We start from the raw sequence: 19,223 nt of genomic DNA, 5'->3' as shown, positions 1-19,223 counted from the left end.
TTCTTTTCTTTTTGAGAAAAGAGAGAGAGAGAGAGCGCACACAGAGTAGGGAGAGAATCCTAAGCAGATTCCGCACTCAGCATGAAGCCTAACATATGGGTTTGTTCTCACTACCATGAGATCATGACCTGAGCTGAAATCAAGAGTCCAATGCTTAACCAACTGAGCCACCCAGATGCCCTGACTAGGAGAGAATCTCAAAAGCAAGAAAAGAAAAACAACTTGTTTTATACAAGGGACTGCCACCATCCCACGAAGACTAGTAGCAATTTTTTCAGTGGAAATTTTGCAGGCCAGAAGACTGTAGTCTGATACACTCAGAGTGTTGAAAGAAAAAATCTTCCGACCAAGAATATTCTACCTAGCAAGGAAATAATTCAGAATGGCAGGAGAAACAGTTTTCCAGACAAGCAAAAGCTGAAGGCGTTCACCACCTGCACTGGCCTTGTAAGAAATGTTAAAAGGACTTCTTCAAGCTGAACAAAAAGGATGCCAAATAGTAACAGGAAAACGTGAAAATATAAATCTCACTGGCAAAGGTAAATACATACTAACTTTCAAAATAATCTAATGTTGTAAAGATGGTGGGTTAATCACTTAAAATAGTAACAGGAAGGTTAAAAGACAAAAGTAGTAAAAATATAACTACAATAATATGTTAAGGGATATACAAGATTAAAAAATGTTAATTGTGACATCAAATACATAAAATGTTGCAGGGAGTAAAAATGTAGAGCTTTAAAATGCATTCAGACTTAAGCTGTTATCAACATAAAACAAATTGTTATAAATATAATCTGTTAATGTAAACCTCATGGTACCCATTAAGCAAAAACCTACAGTAGATACACAAGAGATAAAGGAAGCTAAGCATACCACTATGGAAAATCATCAAATCACAAAGGAAGACAGAAAGAGAAGAACAGAACAGAGAAGCTACAAAACAGCCAGAAAATAAGCAGCAAAATGGCAACAAGCAGATACCTATCAATAACTAATTTAAATGTAAATAGATTAACTCTCCAATAAAAATACAGAGTGGCTGAAAGAAGAAAAAAACCAAGACCCATCTAGATGCTGCCTAGAAGAGCCCCACTTCAAATGTAAGGACACACATACATCGAAAGTGAAGGGATGGAAAAAACACTTCATTCAGTGGAAACCAAAAGAAAGCTGGGGTAGCTATACTTACATCAGACAAAAACAGACTTAAAGACTGTAATAAGAGACAAAGTCATTATATAATGATAAAAAGGTCACTCTAACAATATAACATTTGTAAATATTTATGAAGCCAACACAGGAACACCTAAATATATAAAGCAAATATTAACAGACCTGAAGGAATATAATATGATAATAATACGGTACTTGAATATCCCACTTCACCAATGGTTAGATCATCCACTCAGAAAAATCATTAATAGGGACTTAACAGACTTATATATAACATTCCACCCAAAAGCAACAGAATGTATACATTCTTCTAAAGTAAACATGGAACACTCTCCAGAATAGATCTTATATTAAGGCATAGAACAAGTCTTAATAAGTTAAAGAACACTGAAGTCATATCAAGCATTTTTCTGAGCACAATGGTATGAAGCTACAATCATCTGCAAGAATAAAACTAGAAAATTCACAAATATGTAGAGATTAAACAACATGCTATAAAACAACCAACGGGTCAAAGAAGAAACCAAGAGAGAAATCAGAAAGTGCCCTGGGACAAAAGAAAATGGAAATACAATATACCAAAACATTGGGAATGAAGCAAAAGCATTTCTAAGACTGAACAGCAATAAATGACTACCTCAAGAAAGAAGAAAAATCACAAACAACTTAATGTTATACCTCAAGGAGCTAGAAAAAGAACAAAGCCCTAAGTTAGTAAAAGGAAGGAAATGAAGATCACTGTGGCAATAAATGACACTTTCATTGATCTTTTCTACTGTCCTTCTACTCTCTAAGAGCTGGTTCTTTAGAAAAGATAAACAAAATGGACAAACCTTTTGCTAGACTTAGACTTGCCAAGGGAAAAAAAAGAATGAACTCAAAATCAGAAATGAAAAAATTACAACTGATACCACAGAAATGAGACTACTATGAAAAATTATACACCAACAAATAGGACTACTTAAAGAAATGGATAAAGTGATCAGTTATCAAAAACCACCCTACAGAGGGAGGAGTTAAGATGGCGGAGGAGTAGGGGACCCCTTTTTCAGCTGGTCACCTGAGGTGAGCTGGATAGGTACCAGACCATGCTGAACATCCACGGAATCAGCTTGAGACGCAGGAAGATACATCTGGATCTCTACAAATGAACATCTCCAGCGCTGAGTATTGAGATACCAAGCGGGGAGCCGTGAAACCGCACACAGATATGGGAAGATAAATGGAAGGAGGAGGGAGCCACGGCGTTTGGGCGCCAGGAAGCGGTAGCCAACTGCACGGGGGAGCGGGCGGACTCGCAGACCGGCACCGTGAGAGAGCAGACTGAGACCGGTGAGCCGGGGAACACGCGCGACCAGACTGAAACGGAACTCCAGTGCGCTCACTGGAACCAGACTGAGACCGGGAGCTCTGGAAACGCGAGGGGGCGGCTGGCGGTGTTAGAAACACAAAGGGTAGAGACACGCCGGCCCTGGAAGTGAGGGCTGGGACGCTGGGCGTGGGGCGCACATCCCGGGACGCTGCAGGGTTCAGCCACACCAACAGAAACAGAGTTAAAGTGGCCAGAACACCAGTGGAGAGTGGTCTGCGATCCCTCTGTTCTGAGACAGAGGCTGAGATTCGGCCACTGCTGCTCTGACTCTCAGAAGAGGCACAGCAAACCGCCAGGGAAAGCCACCAGAGAACAAAAGCCTGGAAATACCGGCTCACAGTGTGCCCATTCCCATCCCTCCTCCCAGGGGACACGGAGACTCTACCCAAACAGGGTTGCCTGAGTATCTGCACGGCAGGCCCCTCCCCCAGAACGCAGGCTGAAATATCAAGAAGCCCACATCCCTAAGATCCCTATAAAACAAGTGCACACTGCCTGGTTCCCGGTCAATAATTTGGGCTCTAGACAACCCCGCAACCTCTCCTCATCAGAATGACGAGAAGGAGAAATCCCCCGAGCAAAGAAAAGACAATGAGTCTGCGGCCTCTGCCACAGAACTAATGGATATGGATATAACCAAATTATCAGAAATGGAGTTCAGAGTAACAATGGTCAAGATTATGTGTAGACCTGAAAAAAGTATTAACGAAAATGTTAATGAGAATATAGAATCTCTAAGGGTGGAAATGAGAGCGAATCTGGAAGAAATTAAAAATGCTATGAATCAAATGCAGTCTAAACTAGAGGCTCTGACGGCCAGGGTGAATGAGGCAGAAGAACGTATGAGCGAATTGGAGGATGGGTTAGTAGAAGAGAAAGCTAAAATAGAATCTTGGTTCAAAAAAATCCAATCTCAAGAATGTAGGTTACGGGAGATTACTGACTCAATGAAACGTTCCAATGTCAGAATCATCAGCATCCCCAAGGGGGTGGAGAAAAACAGAGGTCTAGAAGAGATATTTGAACAAATTGTAGCTGAAAACTTCCCTAATCTAGCAAAGGAAACAAGCATTCGTGTCCAAGAGGCAGAGAGGACCCCTCCCAAGCTCAACCATGACAAACCTATGCCACGTCACGTCATAGTGCATTTTGCAAATATGAGATCCAAGGATACAGTATTGAAAGCGGCCAGGACAAAGAAATTTCTCACGTACCAAGGCAAAGGTATCAGAATTACGTCAGAACTGTCTACACAGACATGGAATGAGAGAAAGGGTTGGGAGGGCATTTTTAAGCTCTTTCAGAGAAAAACATGCAGCCAAGGATCCTTTACCCAGCAAGGCTGTCATTCAGAATTGATGGAGAGATAAAGACCTTCCAGAATCGCCAGTCATTGACCAATTTTGTAACCACGAAACCAGCCCTACAGGATATTAAGGGGGGGTTCTATGAAAGTAAAAAGGCCCCAAGAGTGATGCAGAACAGAAACTCACAATCGATAGAAAGAAAGACTTTACTGGCAACATGGCATCATTAAAATCATACCTCTCAAAAATCAGTCTCGATGTAAATGGCCTAAATGCTCCCATAAGAAGCCACAGGGTTGCAGACTGGATAAAAAGACATGACCCATCCATTTGCTGTCTACAAGAGACTCGTTTTGAACCTAAAGATACATTCAGACTGAAAGTAAAGGGATGGAATACCATCGTCACGCCAATGGTCCTCAAAAGAAAGCTGGGGTAGCAATTCTCGTATCAGACAGATTGGATTTTAAACTATAGACTATAGTTAGAGACACAGAAGGGCACTATATTATTCTTAAAGGATGTATCCAACAAGTGGATATGACAATTATAAATATATATGCCCCCAAAAGGGGAGCAGCAAGATACACAAGCCAACTCTTAATCAGAATAAAGAGACATATACATAAAAATACGTTAATAGTAGGGGACCTCAACACTCCACTATCAGAAATAGACAGATCACCGGAGCAGAAAATCAACAAAGAAACAAGAGCTTTGAATGCCATACTCGACAAGTTGACCCTCATAGATATATATGGAACACTACACCCCAGAACCAAAGAATACTCATTCTATTCTAATGCCCATGGGACATTCTCAAGAATAAACCATGCTGTGGGTCACAAAGCAGGTCTCAACCGATACCAAAAGACTGAAATTATTCCCTGCATATTCTCAGACCACAACCCTTTGAAATTGGAACTCAACCACAAGGAAAAATTTGGAAGAAACTCAAACACTTGGAGACTAAGAACCATCCTGCTCAAGAATGATTCGATAAACCAGGAAATCAAAAATCAATTTAAACAATTTATGGAGACCAACGAGAAGGAAAACACAACGGTCCAAAACCTATGGGACACTGCAAAGGCAGTCCTAAGGGGAAAATACATAGCCATCCAAGCCTCACTCAAAAGAACAGAAAAATCTAAAATGCAGTTTTTATATTCTCACCTCAGGAAGCTGGAACAGCAACAGAGGAACAGGCCTAATCCATGCACGAGAAAGCAGCTGATCAAGATTAGAGCAGAAATCAATGAATTAGAAACCAGGAGCACAGTAGAGCAGATCAACAGAACTAGAAGCTGGTTCTTTGAAAGAATAAATAAAACAGACAAGCCACTGGCAAGACTTATCCAAAAGAATAGCGAAAGGGCCCAAATTAATAAAATTATGAATGAAAAGGGAGAGGTCACAACCAACACCAATGAAACTGGAAGGATTATTAGAAACTTTTATCGACAGCTTTATGGCAATAAATTAAGCAATCTGGAAGAGATGGAGGCCTTCCTGGAAACCTATAAACTACCAAGACTGAAACAGGAAGAATTTGATTTTTTAAACAGGCCAATTAATTATGAAGAGATTGAAACAGTGATAAAAAACCTTCCAAAAAACAAAACACCAGGACCGGACGGTTTTCCTGGGGAATTCTACCAAACATTCAAAGAAGAAATAATACCTATTCTCCTAAAGCTATTTCAAAAAATAGAAACAGAAGGAAAGCTACCAAACTCATTCTATGAGGCCAATATTACCTTGATCCCCAAACCTGGCAAAGACCCCATCAAAAAGAAGAATTACAGACCGATTTCCCTAATGAATATGGACGCCAAATTCTCAACAAGATCCTGGTTAACAGAATCCAACAGTACATTAAAAGGATTATCCATCATGACCAAGTGGGATTCATCCCTGGGATGCAAGCGTGGTTCAACATTCGCAAATCTATCAGTGTCATAGATTTTATCCAGAAGGAAAAAGCCAAAAATCATATGAGTCTCTCAATAGATGCAGAAAAAGCATTTGACAAAATACAGCATCCTTTCCTGATTAAAACCCTTCAGAGTGTAGGGATAGAGGGTACATTCCTCAATCTCATAAAAACCATCTATGAAAAGCCTAGAGCAAATATCATTCTCAATGGGGAAAAGCTGGAAGCCTTTCCCTTAAGATCAGGAACACGACAAGGATGCCCACTCTCGCCACTATTATTCAACATAGTACTAGAAGTCCTTGCGATAGCAATCAGACAACAAAAAGGGATAAAAGGTATCCAAATTGGCAAAGAAGAAGTCAAAATGTCTCTCTTCAGAGATGACATGATACTCTATTTGGAAAACCCAAAAGAATCCACCCCCAAACTTCTAGAAGTTATAGAGCAATTCAGTAATGTGGTGGGATACAAAATCAATGCTCAGAAATCAGCTGCATTTCTATACACGAACAATGAGACTGAAGAAAGAGAAATTAGGGAATCCATCCCATTTACAATAGCATCAAAAACCATATGTTACCTTGGAATTAACTTAACCAGAGACGTACAGGATCTATATTCTAGAAACTACAAATCACTCTGAAAGACACTGAGGAAGACACAAAAAGATGGAAAAATATTCCATGCTCATGGATCGGAAGAATTGACATAGTTAAAATGTCCATGCTACCCAGAGCAATCTACACTTTCAATGCTATCCCGATCAAAATACCGATGACATTTTTCAAAGAACTGAAACAAATAGTCCTTAAATTTGTATGGAACAAGAAAAGGCCCTGAATCGCCAAGGAATTGTTGAAAAGGAAAAACAAAGCTGGGGACATCACAATGCCGGATTTCAAGCTGTACTACAAAGCTGTGATCACAAAGACAGCATGGTACTGGCACAAAAACAGACCCATAGATCGATGGAACAGAATAAAGAACCCAGAAATGGACCCTCGGCTCTTTGGGCAACTAATCTTTGATAAAGCAGGAAAAAACATCCGGTGTAAAAAAGACAGTCTCTTCAATAAATGGTGCTGGGAAAATTGGACAACTACATGCAAAAGAATGAAACTTGACCACTCTCTCACACCATACACAAAGATAAACTCCAAATGGATGAAAGACCTCGATGTGAGACAGGAATCCATCAAAATCCAGGCAGCAACCTCTACGACATCAGCCACAGCAACCTTTTTCATGACACATCTCGAAAGGCAAGAGAAACAAAAGAAAAAATGAACTTGTGGGACTTCATCAACATATAAAGCTTCTGCACAGCCAAAGAAACAGTCAAAAAAACTAAGAGGCAGCCCACGGAATGGGAGAATATATTTGCAAATGATGCTACAGATAAAAGACTGGTATCCAAGATCTACAAAGAACTTCTCAAACTCAATACACAAGAAACAAATAAACAAATCATAAAATGGGCAGAAGATATGAACAGACACTTTTCCAATGAAGACATACAAATGGCTAACAGACACATGAAAAAATGTTCAAATTCATTAGCCATCAGGGAAATTCAAATCAAACCCACGGGTGGTAAGATACCACCTTATGCCAGTTAGAATGGCAAAAATTGACAAGGCAAGAAACAACAATTGTTGGAGAGGATGTGGAGAAAGGGGATCCCTCCTACATTGTTGGTGGGAATGCAAGTTGGTACAGCCACTCTGGAAAACAGTGTGGAGGTCCCTTAAAAAGTTAAAAATTGAGCTACCCTATGACCCAGTCATTGCACTACTGGGTATTTACCCCAAAGATACAGATGTAGTGAAGAGAAGGGCCATATGCACCCCAATGTTCATTGCAGCTTTGTCCACAATAGCTAAATCGTGGAAGGAGCCGAGATGACCTTCAACAGATGATTGGATTAAGAAGTTGTGGTCCATATATACAATGGAATATTACTCAGCTATCGAAAAGAACGAGTTCTCAACATCTGCTGCAACATGGACGGCACTGGTGGAGATAATGCTGAGTGAAATAAGTCAAGCAGAGAAAGACAATTATCATATGGTTTCTCTCATCTATGGAACATAAGAACTAGGAAGATCGGTAGGAGAAGAAAGGGATAAAGAAAGGGGGGGTAATCAGAAGAGGGAATGAAGCATGAGAGACTATGGACTCTGAGAAACAAACTGAGGGCTTCAGAGGGGAGGGGGGTGGGGGAATGGGATAGACTGGTGATGGGTAGTAAGGTGGGCACGTATTGCATGGTGCACTGGGTGTTACACGCAACTAATGAATCATCGAACTTTACCTCAAAAACCAGGGATGTACTGTATGGTGACTAACATAATACAATAAAAAAATTAAAAAAAAAAACAAACACCCTACAAAGTCCAGGACAAGACAGCTTCACTGATGAGTTCTACCATACATTTAAATAAAAATTAATATCAATCTTTTTCAAAGTCTTCCAAAAATACAAGAGGAGGAAATACTTCCAAACTCATTTTACAAGGCCAGCATTACCCTGTTACCCAAACCAGACAAAAATGCCACAAGAAAAGAAAATTATAGGCCAATATTGATGATAAACACAGATGCTAAAATCCTAAATAAGATATTAGGCAAAATGAATTAAGCAATTCATAAAAAGGGTCATACAGTATGACCAAGTGAGGTTTATCTCAGAAATGTGAGGAGGGTTTAATATCTGTAAATTAATATGATACTCCACATTAATAAAATGAAGAATGAAAATCATATGATCATTTCAAATACATGCAGAAAAAGCATCTGACAAAATTCAACATTTATAAAAACTCTCAAAAAGTGGGTACAGAGGGAACATACCTCAACAAAATAAACCCACAGCTAATATCAAACTCAACAGTGAAAAGCTACAAGATTTTCTTCAACAATCAGGAACAAGAAAAGGATACCCACTTTTACTCAACATAGTATTGGAAGTCCTAGGAAGGGCAATTAGGCAAGAAAAAGAAAAAGGCATCCAAGTCAGAAAGGAGGGAGTAAAACCACCAGTATTTGCAGATGACATGATATTACATAGAAATCCCTAAAGACTAGAAAAAAAACTGTTAAAACTAATAAATTTAGTAAAGTTACAGAATACAAAGTCAAAGTACAAAAAGCTGTTGTTTCTATATACTAGTCACATACTGTTGGAAAGAGAAATTAAGAAAATAATCTCACTAACAATTGCACTGAAAAGAATGAATTAGGAATAAATTTAACCAAGGAGGTCAACAACCTGTACACTGAAAACTATAAGAACCAATGAAAGAAACTGAAGAAAACAAAAATAAATGGGAAGATATTCCATGTTAATGGATTGGAAAAATTGTTAAAATGTCCATCTTAAGCAAAACAATCTACAGATTCAATAAAATTTCTGTCAAAATTCCCAATGGCATTTTCCCAGAAATAGGACAAAATCCTAAAATTTGTATGGAACCACAAAAGATCCCAATATCCAACATAATCCTAAAGAATGCTTCCTGATTTCAAACTATATTACAAAGTTATAGTAATCAAAACAGTATTAGTATTGGCATAAAAAAAGAGAGTCCAATGGAACAGAGTCCAGAAGTAAAACCACCCATATACGGTCAATTTATGATAAAGAAAGCCAAGAATACACAATGGAGAGAGGAGAGTCTCTTCAACAGTGTTGGGAAAACTGGACAGCCACATGCAAAAGAACAAAGATGTAAAGACAGTGTTAAAGAACACTATCTTTACATCATACACAAAAACTAACTCAAATGGATTAAAAAGTTTAACATAAGACCTGAAATCATAAAATTCCTAAAAGAAAACAGAAGCAGTAAGCTTCTGGACATTGGTTTTGGCAATGATTTTTTGGAGCTAAGGCAACAAAAGCAAAAATAACAAGTGGGACTATTTTGAACCAAAAAGCTTCTGAACAGCAAAGGAAATGATCAACAAAATGAAAAGGCAACCTACAGAACAGGAAAAAAAATTTGTAAATCATATCTGATAAGGGGTTAACATCCAAAATCTATAAAGAACTTCTATAATTACATAGCAAAAACAAATACAATTAAAAATGATTCAAAGAACTAATTAGACATTTTTTCTAAAGAAGAGCTACAGGTGGCCAACCTGTACATGAAAAGGTGCTCAACAACATTAAGCATCAAGAAATGTAAATCACAACCACCATGAGATATGACCTCACACCTCCCTGATGGTGGCTGGGGGATGGATTAACGTGTCAACAGGATAAACTTCCAGTTATAAATAAGTATAGGACATCGTGAGGTACAGCACAGTGACTATAGTTAATAATACTGTACTTCATATTTGAAATTATTAACAGAGTAGACCTTGAAGTTCTCATTATAAGAGAAAAATTTCTATGTATGGTGACAAATGTTAACTAGACTTACTGTGGTGATCGTTTTGCAATATATACAAATAGCAAATCACTGGAATTAAACCAGCAATTAACACTGAACTGTGATTAAACAGTTTTAGAGTATGTGCAAAATGCTAAAAATGTTTTTATCAAATATCTCTAAAAACTACAGTAGAATGAGGAATTGTATGTGTATTTCTTAACTTTCTGAAGACAGAACCTATTTATAATGGAAGTCTATCATACATGCTCTTTAAGAACACATTTTATAAAGAAGATCACACAAGTCAGTCAGAAACACCAAAACAAATAAATGAAAAAATTATTCACAAGAGTCAAAAGTAATATTATGAAACAGTCAACAGTAAAAAAAAAAACCAGACTAAAAATCCTGTATCTTGCACATGAATTAGTAAAAATCAAACAAAAAAACTGAAGGGGCAGGTAAAGATGCAATGAAATAGGTTAATAACTGCTAACATTATTAATGAGAATATAGAGTGGAAATCGATTTGTCAGAGTCTTAGTCTATGACTTATTAATTTGACTTCTGTAACTGTATTAGATAAAACACCATAGCATCATCATGAATAATGCAACTGAAAAAAATGTATTAAAGATGTGTACTATAATCTGTACGACAACACTACATACACATATACACATGAACAATAACATTATATAGTGTCACCCAGCCATTAAACCAGATTGAAATGAGAACATGAAGAAATACTTATGTCATAATTTCAAGTAAAAAAATATATGAGGTTATTATAAATTAGTTGTAATTATACATAAAAACCTGAACAGAAAAAAACCAATCAAAAGATATCAAATATGCAATAGTACCAAAACAACAAAACATTGTTTTATTGGGGATGGTGATATAAAACTGCCACTTCATGGAATGATGAGTTTTAGATCATAGCCAGTAACTGCCAATCAAGCCAGCTTACAAAATATACATTTGGTCAATCAATTACCATCTCATGTAACTTGTATTTATTCATAAGTTTTCAGAAATATAATGATCAAGAACTTACCACATGAGTAGTTTTTAATGTACTGCCATCAAATCTGCATAAACTGGAGCTCTCTTCAAAGAAAATGTCACATTCTTCTAACTCTTGAGCATTACAAGGAGGTTTTTCTTTATCTGGATTTGGATTCTTAGACCAGAAAATAAAATAAAATAAAATAAATAAATAAATATTCAACAATAAAAGAATGGATTTCTTCATTCTTAAAAAGATCAAAATTATAGCACTAATGAAAACCTAAATTTCAGACCCATGACCAATGAATAATAATCAACAAAAACAGAAATAACAGAATGATGAAATCACCAGAAAAAGATATTAAAACAGGTATTATAAACATGTTCTATTTACTCAAAGATGCAAAGAAAAATATGTGTATGTTGACAGAGGTATGCAAGACATAAAAAAAGAACCAAATTGGACTTCTAAATATGAAACTATAGTATCTGAAATGGAAAGCAAAAAAGATAGGATTGGCAACTAATCAGACATGGAGAAAGACCTATGAGCTTGAAACAAAGCAACAGTCTATGTTTTTTTCCAAAATGTAACAAACACATTGGTGTTCAGCCATAAATAACCTACTCACAAAGACCAATATTCATTTGAAATAATCACGTTTAAATGGCAGTTAAGAGCAATAATATACAATATCAAAACAAACATCTACTACTCTAACTACTATCATATCCCAGAGCACAACATAACAAATAGTTACTGAATAAAGGAACATAATAGGTCAATACAGTCTGCACGGCTTAGTCTAACACCAGGACTATGAAATCAAAATTTCATGGTCTAACATATGAATTATAGTAATTCCTGAAATTTTTAATTATTGCTGGCAGACATGAAACTTGGTTTCTCCATTTTGACCATGATTTCTTTTGATAGAGACATTTACTTTCAATATCCTAATTTCCTTTCTACTTTAGGATACAATTAACCCTATGGTATAACTACATCTTCATACAACTTTTTTCCTCATCGTTCTAACTCCAGGTGACAATAAGTCAGACATTTTACATGTACTGATATAATTTTTGATGAATAAAACATAACTGAAATTCTGGTATGCTTTATTCAAATTTTTAACATTATCTTAAAAGTTATCAGATTTCAACAAAATCTCAGTTGAATGAGTAGTGTATTATTATAATCATTACAATGAATTACTGTCAATCAAAATTAATTATAGCATATATTTATACCTCTAGTGATATTCTAAGATAACCTAGAAAATTTCAATGATGAGAAGTAGATTATTAGCATAGGTAGACAGTAAAATCATAATTTTTGTCCCTACCAGTATTAGTCTATTGATTCTTCTAAAGGAGAATATATATTTATATGTGTATATGTGTGAATATATATGTATGTGTATATATATGTATGTGTGTATATATATATGTACATACGTAGAAATACATGCATGCATGAACACCCACCTTATACAACAATCTCACACACATACATGTATTCATGTAGTGTAAGGAATGAATATTAGAATTTTAAGCTATATTCAAACACCAGTCTGCAGTGTCTAATCTGTGTCTCTAACACTAGCAAATGTAAAATAATGTTTGAAAAACATGGCATAATCCTCACATAACATACTTCCAGACCTCTGGAAAGTGACACTACTACTGCAATTGCTTACCAGTTCTTCAGAGGTCAAATGCATTAAACGTTCAGCTATTGCAGCACACTGTGCTGAGTCTCTTATAAACTCTCCTTGTTTATCACCAACTACTAGCTCTGGCCATGTTAGTCCTTCATTCTTTTTAATCAAGAAAATCTCCAAGCTAGAAATTAAACAAGAAAAGTAATGTTACATTAAGCAACTATACAAATTATATAATCAACACCAAACAGAACCATCTTCCACTGAATTTAATCCCCCTTGGTTTCCAGCCAGAGATGTTTTACCAAAACTTGTGTCAATGGAATACAGATGGAAAATCTGTAATCCAAGAGTAAATAATTTATGGATTTTTAAAAAAGATTTTATTTATTTATTTGGCAGAGGGAGCGAGCGCACAAGCAGGAGGAGTGGCAGTGGGAGAGGGAGAAGCAGGCTCCCCGCTGAGCAGGGAGCCCGACACTGGCTCGATCCCAGGACCCTGGGGATCATGACCTGAGCTGAAGGCAGACACTTAACAGACTGAGCCACCCAGGTGCCCCAAGGGTAAATAATTTACATTTAATAAACAAACAAAAAAATACCACTGGAAATGGTATGTCAAATGGCCTGATAAGAAAAGTGGCAAGAGTAAGACCACCTAGAAAGTACTGTTGTAGTCCAGGTATGCAGTGTGTTACTAAACTTAAGTGACAAATGCAAGCAGCGTGGATCTATGAGATCTTTTACTAGGGAATAGTGGTGGTGCTGAGGGTGGAGACTGGGGTGGGCACATAAAGTTAACTGGGCAGGGACTATATAACTAAAGGTCCCTCTTTGTGCATGGAACCAACGACTAGCTTCACTTCCCCAAACTAGTAGCCATAATATATAATTATTAATGTAAACATCAGGCAAGTTAGATTAATACAAATGTTAATTTTTAAAACACATATTTTAAAGGAAAAAAAGTAGAAATTAGAAAATAATTCTTTGATAACTCCTTAGGGGGAAAAAAAGTTGCTAATGTGGTCTCTATCAACTGAAAATCTAATTCTGTACATCTAAGCCATTAAACACAAATTCCAAATACACTAAAAAGGGCCTGTCAATGAATATTGAGATTAAGGTTTGATGCAGCAGGAAGGGGAAAGAGAGCTGAGTCGGGGCAGACTGTGGACACAGGAGTTGCCATGTGCCTCTTGAATAAGAAGGGAAATTCAGTAAGCTGCTTTAGGAGTAGCTGATGCTATTAACACAGAGAAAAGTGGGGGTGGTGGTAGCTGGAGAAGCAACCTTTTCCATGTGCCATCTCTGGGACACGTGTGCCACTAACCCGTGCCCTGGAACACAACTGCAAGGAAAAATTGCAAGGACACTATAATAACTATTATCATAATTATCAAATAGAACATGCAAACCTACCAGTTATTCTTTTTCAAGGCTGTTATTATCACTACCTCATGAATTAATTACAGCAGTTTAAATTTTTCTGAAACCACTATTTTAAGAGATTATACAAAATATCTTTCCATGTAATGAGTTCCTACCATTAGCATTAAAAATTACTACCATAATACATTCTCTAAGGGAAAGGTAATCTTGAAAATGATGATGATGATGATGAAGAATCATGACAGCAACTCATACTTAACTCTTCCCATATGCCAGGTGCTGTCAAGAATTTTACGTGTTTTTAATTCATTGATTGCTTACGACAACCAAATAAAGTAAGTAGTATTCTCATCTTCATTTTACAAGTAAGAAAAAAAAAAGCACTGAGAGGTTAAGTAACTTGTCAAAGTCACAAGCTAGGAAAGCAGTCTGGCTCCAAGTTCATGTTCCTCACTACTGTACTATTCTGCCTCTTTGAACAAATATATGTAAATAACTAGTAAAGAAAGCTTACTGTGACCAGAATGTGTAAGTACTGTTTCTCGTCAGCTGCTACCTACAGCTCATACAATCTCATTTATAATTTCTGAACCATCATTAAATTTGCACACCTACTCAATACAACCCTTTTAGCACAACTGCATTTCTACATTTTAAAACTAGTATCATAGCCTACCATCCAAGCAAAAAAGAACATATAACATGATAACCTAGATTAGTTAACAAATCCTTCCAAAGTGAGAGGGAACATTAAGCATTCAAAAATGAGAGAGATGAATAATTTAACAGAAAATCATGTTTTTAAACCAATGATACCACCAACACGTCATTGTAATTATCCTTCATAACATAAAATTGTAATCAAGAACCTCAAATTTAATGGGAAAACAATACTGGTTTATGCTCACGTATTAAATGCTGAAGCTATCTTCGGATCCAGCCATTCTAGAGCTTTGCTGGGTTACTGCTTCATGACTTGTATTAACAATATGTCATAGTTGGTTTGAAAGTTTATAAATGCTACCCTCAAATCTCTCTCATAAAATATGTTTAAACAGAATGTGGAGATATACTTCTTAAAGAACCTTTCAGATAATTAAGTGTTTAAAATATGTTAAAAACTGTAAAGGGATTAGGGGTATACCTGTCATGATGACCACGAAGTACAGAATTGTTGAATCATTATATTATAAAACTGAAACTAATACAACATTTTATATTGATTACACTTCAATGAAAAATAAAATTAGGAAAGAGTAACTTTATGAGATTCTGTTAGGAATTCCGTGTGTTAGCATGTCAAAGTTCACAAAGAATGAGGCAAAAGCCAATGTGCTTGATTGTGGTGACCTCACCATAGTCAGGCAGGGATTACCAGAAACATCCACAGTTCTTTTCATCTGTGTTCTTTCCACATCTTTATTTTCCAGGTAAATGGATAAACTACTGGCAAAATCAGGTATCTACTCAATTGGTATAACTGGATGTGTTAATAAGTATGATATGCCTAAAGCAAGAAGTAGTAAGACTGTTGGTCAGGACTCTATAATAAACGACTTTTATCACCTTGCAGGTGGGATTTTTGAAAACTATCATGTCCATAAGATTGACTTTAATCTAGTAGCTCAGGTCAACTTTTCACTCTCCCTCTAAAAGAGTATTACTTTTCTGAGAATTACAATAAAAATACTTTCATAAACATTTGCAGGAGTGATTATGAAAAATGCTGGAAGAACTACGGTGATTACTTAAAATATACCATGATTAAAACTGGTTAGAAAGAATTACTAGAACAGTTAAAAAAAAATTCATGTGCCAAAACAGAAAGACAAAGAATCAGATTCACAGAAATCATTACTCTTTTTTGTTGAAGTCACTGAATATTGAAAACTGAATAGTTCAATAATTCTCAATAAATTATAAATGACATCATTTACTCATGAATCTATTTTTCTTACTTCATTAAAAAAGAAAGTGTAACCAAGTCACCAAATTTCCCCATTAAGAAAATGAATTCAGGATCTAAAAGCATAAAGCTTAAAATTTTTTTGAAGTAGATATCTATTTCTTAGATTCTCAGGATTTAGACTCATATCAAAGACTCATATGGGTCTTATATTACAAATAGAAAATTATATTTAAGGTAAAAATATCTAATTTTGACCAACTTCTGAACAAATCTGACCCTTTTTATCACAGAATGCAGTAATTACTAACACTTAACCTATAATGAAAGAGTAATTTTATTAATCCAAGTAACTGAGGAGTGAGTAAAGTTTCTGGGACAACAGATTTGCAAAGTGGAATAAAAGCAGAAGCAAAGGTTATAGTTTTATAAGACACTTAACCTTCACCTATTTGTTTTACATATTCCTTTTACTGAGGTTTTTATAGATAAAATTCAGATTTTAAATGTAGACTCCATTGAGTCTGACACCTGTGTCACTCAATGAAACTACTGAATCATCCAGAAAGTCATTCACTGTAGCAAAAGATTGCAAACAGTCAAAATATTCAACAATAAAGGACCATTTTTTAAAAATGATTGTGCAGTTAGTTGATAGAGTAAAATACCATAAACAGCCATAAAGGAGAATAAAAAAAATTATTACGTATATGTTATGGAAAGTTATACAAGATTTATTGTTGAATGTCAACAAAAGCAAGCTATAAAAAACTATGTATAGCTATGTTGAAATCTTTTTTGTTAAAAAAAAATATGTATCTGCTTGAATGCGCATAAAATACCTGTAGAAGGAAACTATAATAGTGGTTATGGGGAGGAGAAGGGTGACAGGAAGGCCTGGGCTAGAAGGAGCCCTTGTACTATTTACCCTTTATATATCTTAAAATTTAAACAACAGGAATTCTTATCTAGTTGGCAAATTGAAATAAATAAAATTAGTTTAAAAGATTTTAAAGTATTAATTAAAGTAAATAACTATTTTTGGGGCACCTGGGTGGCTCAGTTGGTTAAATATCTGCTGTTGGCTCAGGTCATGGTCCTGGGGTCCTGGGATTTGAGCCCTGCATAGGGCTCCTGGATCAGTTGGTGGTCTGCTTCTCCCTCTCCTTCTGCCCCACCCCAACTTGTGTGCAGGCTCTCTCGTTAAAAAATAACACATTTTTATCTATTAATTATTACTGTTAATATTGTTATGATTTTATCCAGAGCTGGTAATGAAAAGCTCTACCACTGAATGCCAACAATGATTACAGTAGCATCTTTGATCTTAATGATAATTATGCTTTTTGATGTAGTAACTCCATTTTTAATCTAAGAAAAAGAATCAGCAATACAGACAGCCTATTGTAGTATACAACTTTGTGGTTACTGTGGAAAGGATTAAAAAAAAAAAGAAAAAAGAAAAAACAAAAACAAAATTTTAAATATAAATACAACTCTATATATACCTATTATTCTCTTTAATTATCCATGTATTGCTTTCTTGATCAACAGATGAATAGAGTTTTCCTTCCAGAAACCTCTGACCTTTCAGCACAATGTTGATGTGATCAGGCAAAAACTGTACTTGAATGTCCTCCTTAGAAATGCCTTCTGGAAGCCGTATTGTTACTGTCAAATCATCTTCAGTCTGTTGCCAGTAATACAGAGGTTCTGTTGGGAAAAGAAAAACACATTATGTAATAAAAAAGTGGAGAATAGAATACACAGAATTAGAGACTAGAGCATATAAAAGAACACCTATCTAAAAGAATCTTAGCATAATTCCTAGTGATCTTATAAAAAAAAAGTAATTATAAACAAAAACAGATCTCTTTGGGGAATTTTCAAGAAATTACAACAATTGCACTTGACATTTCCTCTTCCAGGCTTACCTAATGCTCTAGGACATAAACACTCATAAAATACTAATGATAGCAATCCTTTACCCCATTCATTCTCTCCCTGCCTCCCAGTTCCCCTCTTTTCCTCCTTGCTCTTCTCTTTACACACACACACAGCAGATTCCCAATTCAAAAGAATGACAAATATGTCATAAACCATTGTCTGAATCTTTCAACATTGCCTTGATTTGCCCTAATGATGGAACTCTGTGATACAGGAGACCACTATTATTTGGTGAGATACAAATCCACACAAAAATAAAAGGTGTATTCACTTACAAAGGAACTAGCTATTCTACCCTACAATTTTGTTGCATGAAAGCAATTTCATAGGAAATTCAAGGGCTGTCTGTGTATTTTGTCTAAGTTCCCAATGAAACAATCCACCCTTCACCTCCTTCTCTATCTCCTCGGCTTGTCTTCTAAAAAGCCAGCTACTAAAGAAATACCTTAAAACCCATCATACATTATAACCATGAAATAAGAAAATAGGGCTTAAGTACAAAAAGAATAAACATTTGCTTAATGATATCCATAAACATTAACACGTCCACGTGCTTATTAGAAAGGAATATGATACAGTGGTTAGGAACTAGTACTCCAGAGTTGACCAGTCTTAGGTCTGAATCTTGGCTCAACCATTTATTAATTTTGGTATGCAACTGCATCTCTGATCCTCTTTTTTCTAATCAGTAAAATAAGATAACAAAATATTACATATCTCACAGAACTATTAAAATTTAAATGAGTTAATACCTATAAAATATTTAATATCAATTCTATTATTAAGTATACCATAAACTCTCACTAAATGTGGGTTATCATTCTTGTTTGGGGGTTATTATTCTTTTATTATTCTTTTTCTTTTTGCACCATTTTGTGTAAAAACTTTGTGAATACTAGATATGCTCGAAGATCATGTTTAACATTAAGTATGATATATCTTCTTAAAGGGTCACTTCTATTTGATGTTAAATAAAATTTAACAAGCATGATATTATAGAAATACATTTAAAAATGAATAAATTTTCAGTATAAAATGTTACTTTGGATTAATTTCTAGCTTGTATCACATTCCTTTAAGCAGGCTCTCAGAGCCCCTCTCTTATCTCTTTAGAAGTA

General features: G+C 35.7%; 1 protein-coding gene across 3 annotated transcripts in view; it reads right to left on the bottom strand.

The window, feature by feature from the left end:
* The window catches only part of NUDCD1 (NudC domain containing 1), a 77,372-nt gene that overhangs the window by 25,226 nt on the left and 32,923 nt on the right, over positions 1-19,223 (bottom strand). For all 3 annotated transcript variants that reach the window (XM_087864671.1, XM_045805780.2, XM_045805782.2), the window contains 3 exons: positions 17,667-17,871; positions 12,897-13,041; positions 11,240-11,365 (listed from right to left, as the gene is read on the bottom strand). In XM_087864671.1, coding sequence (XP_087720797.1) covers positions 11,240-11,365; positions 12,897-13,041; positions 17,667-17,871 — 476 coding nt within the window. The remainder of the gene's footprint in view (positions 1-11,239; positions 11,366-12,896; positions 13,042-17,666; positions 17,872-19,223) is intronic.

This window comes from Ursus americanus, chromosome 9 (assembly GCF_024610735.1).
Source record: "Ursus americanus isolate L20-20 chromosome 9, mUrsAme1.1.p, whole genome shotgun sequence".
NCBI classification, from domain to species: domain Eukaryota; kingdom Metazoa; phylum Chordata; class Mammalia; order Carnivora; family Ursidae; genus Ursus; species Ursus americanus.
This window is presented reverse-complemented; position numbering and strand designations above follow the sequence as displayed.